The sequence below is a fragment of the Rhinatrema bivittatum genome, chromosome 2, assembly GCF_901001135.1.
Source record: "Rhinatrema bivittatum chromosome 2, aRhiBiv1.1, whole genome shotgun sequence".
NCBI lineage: Eukaryota > Metazoa > Chordata > Amphibia > Gymnophiona > Rhinatrematidae > Rhinatrema > Rhinatrema bivittatum.
In genome coordinates, this window is record NC_042616.1 from 332,777,988 (window position 1) to 332,790,247 (window position 12,260).

At 41.4% G+C, this 12,260-nt stretch overlaps 1 protein-coding gene across 6 annotated transcripts in view; it reads left to right on the forward strand.

Moving 5' to 3' along the window:
- The window catches only part of PDE1C (phosphodiesterase 1C), a 1,569,255-nt gene that overhangs the window by 1,283,337 nt on the left and 273,658 nt on the right, over positions 1 to 12,260 (forward strand). For all 6 annotated transcript variants that reach the window (XM_029589797.1, XM_029589798.1, XM_029589801.1 and 3 more), the window contains one exon: positions 4,754 to 4,855. In XM_029589797.1, coding sequence (XP_029445657.1) covers positions 4,754 to 4,855 — 102 coding nt within the window. The remainder of the gene's footprint in view (positions 1 to 4,753; positions 4,856 to 12,260) is intronic.

Genomic DNA, 12,260 nt, shown 5'->3' on the forward strand with positions numbered 1-12,260 from the left:
CATTAACCCAGTTTTTATCTCCTTGTCTTTCACCCATCCAGTTCCTACGGGAAAAACCGTAGTGCCCCGACGACTCTGAGAAAGGGTTCTCCATTGGGCACACGATTCCAAAGTTGCCGGTCGCCCAGGACAAGTGCGAACCGAGGCACTGCTCCAGCAGTTTTTCTGGTGGCCTACTTTGGTCTCCGACATGAAGGCATATGTCAAATCCTGTAATGTTTCGCACAACAAAATCCCCCGGTCGGGCGACCATGGGGACTCTTACAGCCGCTTTCAGCACCTGAAGAACCGTGGACCCACTTGTCAACAGACTTCATCGTGGATCTGCCTCCTTCTAAGGGTAATACCATGATATGGGTTACCAAAGACCATTTTTCGAAAATGGCTCATTTTGTGCCTCTTCTGGGCTTACCATCTACACCCAAGTTAGCATGATTGTTTTTTCATCACATTCGTAGACTACATGGTTTACCAGTAGATATTGACTCTGATTGAGGTCCTCAATGTGTCGCCAGGTATTGGTGCTCTCTTTGCCGGAAATTTGGTATTAACATCAGCCTCACAACCGCCTATCGCCCCCAAGCCAATGGGCAAGCTGAACGGATGAACCGCTCCTTGAAGGCGTTCTTACATGCATATATTAATGACCAACAAGACAACTGGTCAGACCTCTTATCCTGGGCAGAGTTCTCCCAAAACATTCACATTGCTGGAACATCTCCATTCTCAATATTCTATGGAAAAACAACCTTGACCACCGTTACCCATACCTCTCTCCGTGCCGTCCCCCGTGGCACAGGCTACTGCGGATAACCTTAAGACATTATAGGAACAGACTAATCTCCGCCTATGCCAGACCGCTTCCTGGGCCAAGACGACTGCTGATAATAGACGCTGCGCAGCTCCTGAATTCCTTCCTGGCCAGAAAGTCTGGTTAAGTACCAAGTATATTAGACTCCATATTCTTTCACAGAGATTTGCTTCGAGGTTTATTGGACCATTCTTGATTACCCGACTCATTGGACCCGTGACATACCAACTCCGGCTGCCTCCTTCTTTGGGCATACATAACACTTTCCATGTATCATTGCTCAAGCTAGTAGTGCTGACTTGGCCTTCCTGGAGGGTCCCCGAACCACATCCATTGGTGGCAGAAACTGAAACAACTTATAAAGTCCATTAAGTTTTAGATGTCTGCTGTAGAGGCCGCCGATGGGAGTACCTCCTCTCTTGGGAGGGTTACGGACCCGAGGAAAATTCTTGGGAGGCTGCTCGGAACTTCCTGGATAACATCCTCCTCTTGAACTTCCATTGTGTCCATCCAGGCAAACCCCGACCTCCAGGAGAGGGGCGAAAAGGGGTGGTACTGTTAACGCTCGCCACCCGCGGTGTGGTCCTCTCATCTTTCTAAGCAACCTCCAGGCTCCAGCTCCCCGTCACTTGCGGCAGTGGGCCGCCAGCTCCGACCTTAGGCTCCTGCCAGTGCCTCCAGCCCTGCTCCACTTCCCGGGACTTCCAGCTAGGATTCCTCCATCCATCGGGCCTCGCCGCGGGATTCGTGGAGAGACACCGCCAGCAGCACCACGCCCCTCCCTAGGCACGCTCGCATCAATAAACCTTTTAAAGGGCCCACGGTGGGAACCTGGATGCTGATGTCAGATCCTTCAGCGTATATAAGCTCAAGCCTTGCACTGAAGTTTTGCCTTTGCAACAGGTCTCCTCAGTTCCCTGTTGGTTCTGAGTACTCGTTGCCTCTGTGCTTCCTTGTTCTTAGTTCTTGAGTGTCTTCTAATTCCTGTGTCTTCATTCGTCTCGTCTGTACTTTGACTGACCTCCTGGTGCCGACCTCTGCTACATCCGACCTTGCCTACCTTCTCCATGCCTTGACCACTGCTACACCTGACCACGCCTGCATTGTCCGTGCCTTGATAATTGCTACATCTGACTACGCTTGCCTTCTCCGTACCCTGACCTTTGCTATGGATGCCCACACTATAGACTCCTTTGTGTCCAGAGTTCTTCGCTGCTTGCTACACCTTCCAATTGCCACCAGCTCTTCTTCAGGTTTGACAGTGATGCCTCTGTCCCTATCCTCTGGATTTGGACTCCTAAGGCTCTGGCCTTTCTCTGCTCAATCACCTCCAGTTAATCCTTGGTGCTTGGGTTCCTGTACTGCTGACGGTGGAGACCCATAGGCCCTTGCCTGCGGTTTGTGCCAACCACAACTCAGTCCAAGAATCCACCTTCAGCGCAACACTCTCGGCTGCATTAGATTGCAGCAGCATAGTCATAATAGGCTTCTAGGAAAAGAAAAAGTCATGGGATAGGTGGTGATATCCTTTCATGGATTACAAACTGGTTAAAAGACAGGAAACAGAAAGTAGGAATACATGGACAATTTTCTCAGTAGAATAGGGTATACAATGGAGTGCCTCAATTATCTGTACTAGGACCCGTGCTCTGTAATATATTTATAAATGATCTGGAGAAGAATACAAAGAGCGAGGTAATCAAATTTGCAGATGATACAAAATTATTCAGAGTAATTAAATCACAAGTGGATTGTGATAAATTGCAGGAGGACCTTGTGAGATTGGAAATTGGTCATCAAAATTGCAGATGAAATATAATGTGGATAAGAGCAGGGTGATGCATATAAGGAAAAATAACCCATGCTATAGTTACACAATGTTAGATTCCATATTAGGAGCTACCGTCCAGGAAAGAGATCTAGGCATCATAGTGGATAATACTTTGAAATCGTCGGCTCAGTGTGCTGCAGCAGTCAAAAAAGCAAACAGAATGTTGGGAATTATTAGAAAGGGAATGGTGAATAAAACGGAAAATGTCATAATGCCTCTGTATCGCTCCATGGTGAGACTGCACGTTGAATACTGTGTACAATTCTGATCGCCTCATCTCAAGAATGATATAGTTGTGATGGAGAAGGTACAGAGAAGGATGACCAAAATGATAAAGGGGATGGAACAGCTCCCCTATGAGGAAAGACTAAAGAGGTTAGGGCTGTTCAGCTTGGAGAAGAGACGGCTGAGAGTGGATATGACAGACGTGTTTAAAATCATGAGAGGTCTAGAATGGGTAAATGTGAATTGGTTATTTACACTTTCGGATAATAGAAGGACTAGGGGGCACTCCATGAAGTTAGCATGTAGCACATTTAAAACTAATCAGAGTAAATTCTTTTTCACTCAACGCACAATTAAACTCTGGAATTTGTTGCCAGGGGATGTGGTCAGTGCAGTTAGTGTAGCTGGGTTTGAAAAAGGTATGGATAAGTTCTTGGAGAAGTCCATTACCTGCAATTAATCAAGTTGACTTAGAAAATAGCCACTGCTATTACTAGCATCAGTAGTGTGGGATAGACTTAGTTTTGGGTACTTGCCAGGTACTTGTAGCCTGGATTGGCCACTGTTGGAAACAAGATGCTGGGCTTGATGGACCCAGTATGGCAATTTCTTATGTTCTTATGTTCTTCAAACTATGAAATGTCTGTATACAAGCTAGAAGTCTAAAAAAAGATGGGAGAGTTAGAATTCATAGCAGTGAATGAAGAGGTAAATATAATTGGCATCTCAGAGACCTGGTGGAAGGAGTTAACCAATGGATCAAAATTGATGGAGGGTGGTGCTATATGTTAAAGATGGCATAGAGTCAAACAGGATAAAGGTTCTACTGGAAACAAAATGCACTATATACTTTTTTGGATAGAAATTCCTTGTGAAAAGGGGAATAGAATAACTGTGTGTGTGTGGCCAGAATGAACCGACAGATTATGAAATGCTAACAGAAATGAAGGAAGTTAAGAAAATCTGCAGCACTGTAATAATGGATGATTTCAATTACCCCAGTATTAACTGGGTAAATATAACATCTGGTCGTGCCAAGGACGTAAAGTTTCTAGATAAAAATAAATGATTATTTCATGGAGCAGCTGGTACAAGAACCAACAAAGGGAGGGAGGGGGTTGGAGCTCTTTTAGACCTAATCCTGAGTATAACACATGATTTGAAGAAAGAGGTAATGGTGTTAGGGCCACTTGGCAATAGTGATCATAACATGATCAAATTTGATTTGATAACTGGAGGGAGGACACTAAAGAAATCTAGTGCATTAGCATTAACTTTCAAAAGGGAGATTATGATAAAATAAGAAAACTGGTTGGGAAAAAACTGAAAAGGGCAGCTTCAAAGAAATGTTTTAAACTAGTCAGCTTCGAGTCATCCGATTATAGCACAATTCTTAACTCTTAAAATTTCTGATGAACCCTATTCTTAGAGAGAAAGAAGCAGTTGGGAATGGGGGGAATCATGGTGGCGGTGGGGCTCCAGTGGTATTAGGGGAGTGCGGGTGGGGCCCAGCTCTGCAGATTGCAGCGGGGCAGAGTTGTCAGGTTTAATATGAAGCAGACAATGGATTTCTACTAATGCCAATGAGCATGCGCACAACCACTTTCTTTAGTATCATGCATTTTGAAATCACAGCAGAAGGTCATGTTGATGCATTGCTCACTGTTTTTAAATGTCCATTGACGCATCACACCATGAATGATCTTTCATCCTCTAATAACAAGGTAACTTGAAGGGTTTAGTAATGTTTATGTTTGACTACTAAAGTCTTAAAATAATTATCACATGTAGAACAAACACGAAAGAATAATGTTTTCCTCATTTCATGCTGTCAGTTTTTTTTTGTTTGTTTTTTTTACATTCTCCCTTGTTTTTTGTACCCATAGGGAATTCAGAACTTTGGTGATTGAGATGGTGTTGGCCACTGACATGTCCTGTCACTTTCAGCAAATCAAGGCCATGAAGAACGCATTGCAGCAGCCAGAAGCGTAAGTTATCTTTTGACATTGTCCAGCTAGTAGTTTACAGTTGCTGTAAAGATTCAAATAATATTACCCAAAGACAGCCTTTTGTTTCTCCCCAAAACCCTTCCGAAACATAACAATTAGACATTATCCACTTCTAAAGATTGTTCTTTTTTTAATCAGTAAAGGAAAAAAGAAATTTAAAAAAATAGATCTAATACTAAATGTTGTTATTCCACTATTATTTGATATCACCTATTCAGTTATGTCTGGCCTTTTCTTTAGCCTTTTGAACTTATTATAAATCTTTCCAATTTATTTAATAGCACTTCTTCTTGAGACAATTTTATAAAATAAACATCATAAATACCACAAAGCATTAGAAAAATGAAAATGAGAACATTTAAGGGCGATAGTATCTCACATTGCTATGACTGCTGTGTTATAACCATGATGCATTCAAAGCAAGGAACTCAGTCGTAGATCAGCAAGAACTGGCTTAGCAGGACAGACTAATCCTGTTTCTTCAATTTGCATGTATTCGCTGCTGCACTAAAGTTGTAAATACATTAATTCTTTTCAAATTCTACTTTTGCTAATTGACAGTATCCCTTCAAACATTAGGGTAATTTTATTTGGGCCTCCAAAATGATAAAGACAATGCCTAATTTCAATATTAACATGCAAGGCAGAGGTGGTGGGAGGGTGAATAATCTTTAATCTTGGCACATATATTGCTGCTGAATTTAAAAAAAAGGAGGATGATAAAGGAAGGAGACTAGTTAGCTGCATTATGGTATAAGTAGGTCCAGAAAGAGCAGGAGAACAATTGAAATAGAATTAATAAAGCTAATACTGTAAAATTAGTAAAGCATGAAGGGAAAACGGTTATAACTGTGGGCCAACAGCTTGTAAGGAAGACAATGTGGGAAGACAGGGATTTGAATTCTGGGGGGAAGCATAGGATGAAGATGTCTATTGGATGCAGTGAGGTGGAGAGGGTTTTGGGTAAGTATATAAGAAGCAGGGAGGAGGCACAAAGACAATCTTCAAAGTACAGTGAGGGACTTCACAACTCCCACCTACCCTGGTATTTTTAAGATTGATCAATGTTCGGTGTGGGATTAGTTGCATATGAGCAGTATCGTTCAAAACTTACCACCTGCATTGGAGGGCCTTGTGCTAGAAGAATGGCTTGATGAGTCAGGACGACCCAACTGTTATGTATAGCAGCTGGATTGACACTGGGGGAGAATGAATGGTCAGTTGCATGGGGTGGGCATGGCAATCAATTCCAATAGGAACCAACCTGATGATAATAAGCTATGGACAAAAAAACAAAAATCCTGCAATGGGGCATATTAAGTGTGTTAAGCATATAACACACTTCTATTTTTAATATTCTAATGTCAAAGGACAATCATATATGTGGCCAAACACTTGGAGTTTAAATGTCTCCTCCTGATAGAACGCCGCTATCATGGCCCTCTTATTTCATTTATGTATATTCTGTATATTTTCATTCTTATTTTTATTCATTCATAAATTTAACATCTCATGTGCAATGTACCACTCAAGAAAGGATAGGCAACAAATAGGTTGTGTTGAGGAGGAAGTCTTGCAAAGAAGCCTTGGAAGCAGGGGCAATGTGACTCTGAAACACAGCTGTGCCGTGTGGGTTTCTCTGAGTCCCCTGCATACTTTGGTTATTTTGCACTTAGCTGAATTGTTGTATCTACAACTGAAAAGGTAAGTATTTTCTTCATAATTGTATTGCCAACTGTTCTTGCAGTAGACTCATAGCCTGTATCTGAAGTTAAACTCACTGTTGGTTCCATTGTTACACAAAGAAAATTGTTTTTGTTGCACTGAGGTGTTTTTAGAATGGTGCATTAGTTAAATTTACAAATCAACAAAAATAAGAATGAAAATACACAGAATATTCATAAATGAAATAAGAGGGTTATGATAGTGGCGTTATTTCAGAAGTAGACATTTAAACTCCAAGTGTTTGGCTGCATTTATGATTGACCTTTGACATTAGAATATTAAAAACAGCCGTGTGTTGCACTCTGAATATGCTCTATTGCAAGAGTTTTATATTTTGGGGGGTATTTTTGTTCCTAATTTATTACATTTGCATGGGGCGACAGGATGACCATGAAGTATTTCCCTTAGGGAGGTTATCACTGATAGCTGATACCTTTTTAAGATGAGGCTCAGTAGTACTGGAGATTGTAACTGGTGATAACTGAATTTAATGGTTGAGTTTTGCTGTGTTTGCCAATTTTTGTACTTGTAATGTTAAAAGGAATAAAGCTGTGGCCATGTTTTTCCATCATAAAACCTTGAGTGTCAGATCTGTTGGCCTGGAGATTTGCAATTGATCCCTTCATTATGTACATATTAGCTTTGTTTACTTCTAAAATGTACAATTTAACTGAATCCTTATCTATATTCATGTATAGTTCACAAAGTCAAATGCAGAAAATGAAGTAAAGGCTGAGGAGGAGATTATGTGATTTTAAAAGGGGGTATAAACAAATAATGTATCCAAAGATAACAATAAGTGAAATTTAATGTATCTAGTGTATTGTAGGTTACGGTGAACTAATTGCCTACTCAGACACCATTACCTTGTAGGAACGACTGTATTTTGGTAAGAATGTATTATGTATGATGAGCAAAATTGAAAATAGTTGTCTGAGTTGAATATAAGCATATCCCAATTTAGACTTGAAGTGGGTCAAATGGTATTCACCTGTTGCTAGATTAAAAATGATTTGCTGGGAAAAATGTGTATGTGTGTGTATGTATGTATGTGGGGGTCAGTTATTTTCAGGGTTTTGACAAAAATCTTCATCTTCTGTAGCTACGGTTTAATAAACGATGCATACCATCTCCATCACTGGTATGTGATTATAAAGCTGGAACAAGTAAATGTTAACCCACCATTGTGAAAGGGTGTTATTTGCAAAGATGTATCCTGACAGCACAGCTACTATATAAATTCCAATTTCCCACAGCTTTTAGAAAACAAAACTTGGATAAAAACAAAAGACAGAGCAGCTTTTTAATATAGTGATGGTGCTATTGATTTATTTATTTAGGAACATTTACAAATCGCCTTACACACCATAATAAATCTCTCAAAGTGATGTACATCACAAAGGATGTTCAGATATCAAATTAATAGGACAACTAAACAAAAAACAGTAAGAACAAGGACAAATAAACAAAACACTTCACGCAGTCATGTAGTAGATACCAAATGTGGGTTGGCACAATAAATTGGCGTTTACCTGAATTCTGAAGCCTATATTCATATATCCAATAGGTGATATTCCGCAAACCCAAGACAGGTCATCAGGGTAGAGATTATGGAAGTAAAGCCTATACAGAGCAGAACAAAATATTAGAGGCTACGTTTCCTTTATGGTGAAAGGATTCACTGATCCAGTCAATGAATGACACTAATTTCCTTACAATAAGAGTCCTAGGTGGTGGAGATTGGTATTAAGTTTGATCAGACTGAAGAAAGATTTGGTTAAACAGTAATGCTTTAGCTTTTTTTTAGAAGATGAGGTAGCATGATTCATGGCAAATTAGCCATGGAACCTCATTCCAGAGTTTGAGAGCGTAACAGCTAAAGACTGTTTGCCTTGTGCTGGACCATTTTATAGTAGTCAAGAGAGGGGAGGCAAGAACAGCCATTTGTAAGGAACAGAGATTTCTAGAAGGGATGGATATAGGGGGTCAGGAGCTGTGAGAGATAATCCTGGATCAGTTTGTTCACACATTTGAAGGTGAAGCATGGGATTTTGAATTTTATCCTGGCTCCAATAGGAGCCAGTATAGATTAGATAGGATGAGCCTTATATGGTCTGAAGTTTTGGTGCCTACCAAGAGTCTGGCTCCAATGTTTTGTACAAGTTGTAAATATTTCAAGTTGTTCTTGGAGATACTATTCAGTAGGGAGTTGCAATAATCTAGATGACTGGTAATCAGTAGGGGTGTGCATTCGTTTTGAACTTAAATGTAAAACGCAACTTTTTTTTTTTTTTAACTTAAAAAAGTGATGAGGCGAAAACGATCGGATTTCCAACTTATTCAACATAGCTATATTGAATAAGTTGGAAATCGCGATTGTTGATCCTAAATAAAAATTTAAACCCCTTACCCTCCTTAATCCCCCCCCCCCAAGACTTACCAAAACTCCCTGGTGGTACAGCAGGGAGTCAGGACGCCATTTCTGAACTCCTTTACAAGGAACACGTGACGTTGGCGTCACGTGATTCCCCGCGCGATCGCTCCGGGACCCTCGTTGCACCCAAAAGGAACTTTTGGCCAGCTTGGGGGGGGCCTCCTGACTAATGATGAAATGGTATTTTCTAATTTTGTTATCGCATTCCATATAGAATCAAGTGTTACCACTTTCGGTTTCTGTAATTTTTGCAAGTTGAAACTAGCACCCTTCCCACCTTCACGGGAGATTTCAGAAATCTTATAGATTTCTTCTTCCGAGTTCCTACCCTCTCCTTTCTTAATAGATGTTCTCTCGTTTATATTCTCGGTTAAGTTCTTAATCTCATTCACATTTTTCTCAATCATTCCATGACTAATCAAATGTAAATTGTCCGTTGTATTCCCTACAGTTTCCCCCTCTGAGACTGAGTTACCACCGGTTTTTTTTTTTTTTTAATTCTTTATTTTCAGTTTTAAAACTTTTTCCAAGATTTAAACTCGTTACAGAAAAATTGATGTCTAATACATAGAAATCTAAAATAACGAAAAACATCTAAAGTTCAAATAACATCTTAATGCATTTCAGACATCATGATTATAGGATAATAAGGAGATAACAACTAAAGCATTTTACAAGAAATTAATACAACATTATTCCTATTTGTGACTAATTAACTGGGCAATACGTGGAACCCCTTCTCATTCTACTCCAAAACTGCTGCTGATACCTGTGGGGAGTGAGCAACCAAAAACTCTTTTAACTGTTTAGGCTCTAGGAAAATATAATTATTGCTGTTATAGAGTATGCAAGCCCTGCAGGGGTATTTTAAGGTAAAACGGGCCCCAATCTTAATTAAATCTGCTCTCAATGATAAGAATTCCTTTCGACGTTGTTGTGTCGGTTTTACCACATCCAGATAAACTCGGATGGGGAAACCATAAAATTTAGCCTGCCTATTTCTAAAAAACATCCTAAGTATATTATTTCTCTCTGAGAGAAAAGCAAAAGAAATAAGTAAGGGTTTTCTTTGGGAAATCTCTAACTCCAAAGATTGTTCTAATATATCCGTTAGGTTTAAGGCTAAATTTGGCTCTTCCATCTGGGTAACCTGATGTAGGTAATATGCCTTCACAACTACGGGTAATGCAGCTTCAGGAATCTTTAATATTTGCTGCATATATGTTCTGAACAAATTTAAAGGTGCTATATCTTTGATTACTGGAAAATTTATTATTCTCAAATTGTGAGCCCTCAAAGAATTTTCTACTGCTTCTAATCTTTTGGATGTACTAATTTCTGACTCAATCAGTTTCACCTGATTTTTCTCTACCACTGTAATCTTACTTTCAAGTAGCTCTGTTTTAGCACTAAAACGTGTAATTATCTCATTATTAATCATTGTCTGTTGTTTAGTTTCCAACGTAACCTGTGAAAGAACTTTAATTGAGCTTTCAATTGATTTCAAAATAGACCATATACCTTCCATAGTGATAGGGTCAGATTTCTTTATCATGGAGCTAACAGTTAGAGCTCTAAGCTGCTCATCTTTCCCATCAACAACAGTTCCTTCCCCCCTTTCTTTACTTGCAAATGACGTATAATTAGCAGCTCCATTAGTCTCTGGTGTAGAAGTCATTACCATTTCTGATTTATCAGAAATTTCTGCTGCTGTAGCCATTACAGGTGACGGTATATCAATATCTCCAGGGTAGGAAGGCTTCTTTGGAGATCCGGGGCTCAAGGTGATATCTAAAGTCAAAGGGGGTGGTATATGCTCCTCTACCAACCCCTTAGCGACTGAGCTCTCCGGTGTTAAGGGCCCAGGTACTGAAAAAAACCCAGGAATCTGTAGTTGCCGAGGGTCTATTGCTGGTGAGCTTACTATCTCACCCCTCAATCTCCCTTTTCTTTTTGTATGAGGCATATATAATGAATATTATTATGCAAATACAGAAGATCTTATTTCTGGGTTTATACAGTTATGCTCAGTTAGTCACTTTAATCTCCTTATTTGGAGGGCTCTTGGAAGAGAGGTAGAAACATATATAATAATAACATACCAGATAGAAATTGCTGTAGGGCCGTCCAGGGTAGAGAGAGGATCAAATTTTCCAAAAAAATGCCCAAAGATCTTCCAAGCCGCGCGCGCCCCTTCGGCGCGCCGGCGTCGGCTGCGCGACGCGGGAGGGGCGGTTTTAACAACTACCGTCCCTCCTTGATAACGTCAGCTTCCGGGCCGGCAGATGGCAATCCCTCGGGGCTCAGCTGTTCCTTAGCCTCCGGGTCGGCAAATGTCTATCTCACGGGGCTCAGCTGTTCCTTAGCCCCCAGCTTCCACACAGATAGAACAGAGTTCTCCTTCCTCTCTCCCTTCCTCCTCGGAAGGTTCGCCGCGGGAGGGGCGGTTTTAACAACTACCGTCCCTCCTTGATGACGTCAGCTTCCGGGCCGGCAGATGGCAATCCCTCGGGGCTCAGCTGTTCCTTAGCCTCCGGGTCGGCAAATGTCTATCTCACGGGGCTCAGCTGTTCCTTAGCCCCCAGCTTCCACACAGATAGAACAGAGTTCTCCTTCCTCTCTCCCTTCCTCCTCCACCACCGGTTAATAACCGGGTATCTCTGTCGGGTCCCTGCTGGGTGCCACGGATTGGAGGAGAGGAGGTTGCAGGCGCTCCTGGGCTTAAAGATATATGAATGTCTATGAGGGACAGATTATGTTCCTCCCCTGATCCCTCTGCAGACTTTACTCCAGGAGTTGAGGCTGCGGCCGGGGCAAAGTACCCCTCAATTCGTGGCTGCATAAGAGCGGTTTCTACTGGGATGGAGGACTCAGTTCGCAGTCGCCCCTTGCGCTTCGTATGGGGCATTACGTAATTATAAACTTCAGTATTGAGGTCTTACCCACACAGCTTCTCTTTTTCAGACCCTTGATCCTTTGCTGAAGGTTGAGGAGGATTTAAACTTTTAAACACCAGAGATTTTATCCGTAAAGCCAAGTCAGTTCCAAAGTCAGTAGCAAAGTCGGAGCTAAGTCACGCATGCCCCTTAGGCGCGCGCGGCTTTGGCGACGCGCCGGCGGTTGCGACACGGCATAAAGGGGCTAGTTTTAAGGACCCCACCAGTCCCGCAGAAATGACGTCAGACGGGAGGGCAGTAGCGTTCTCCGTAGGGGCCCGGAACAGCA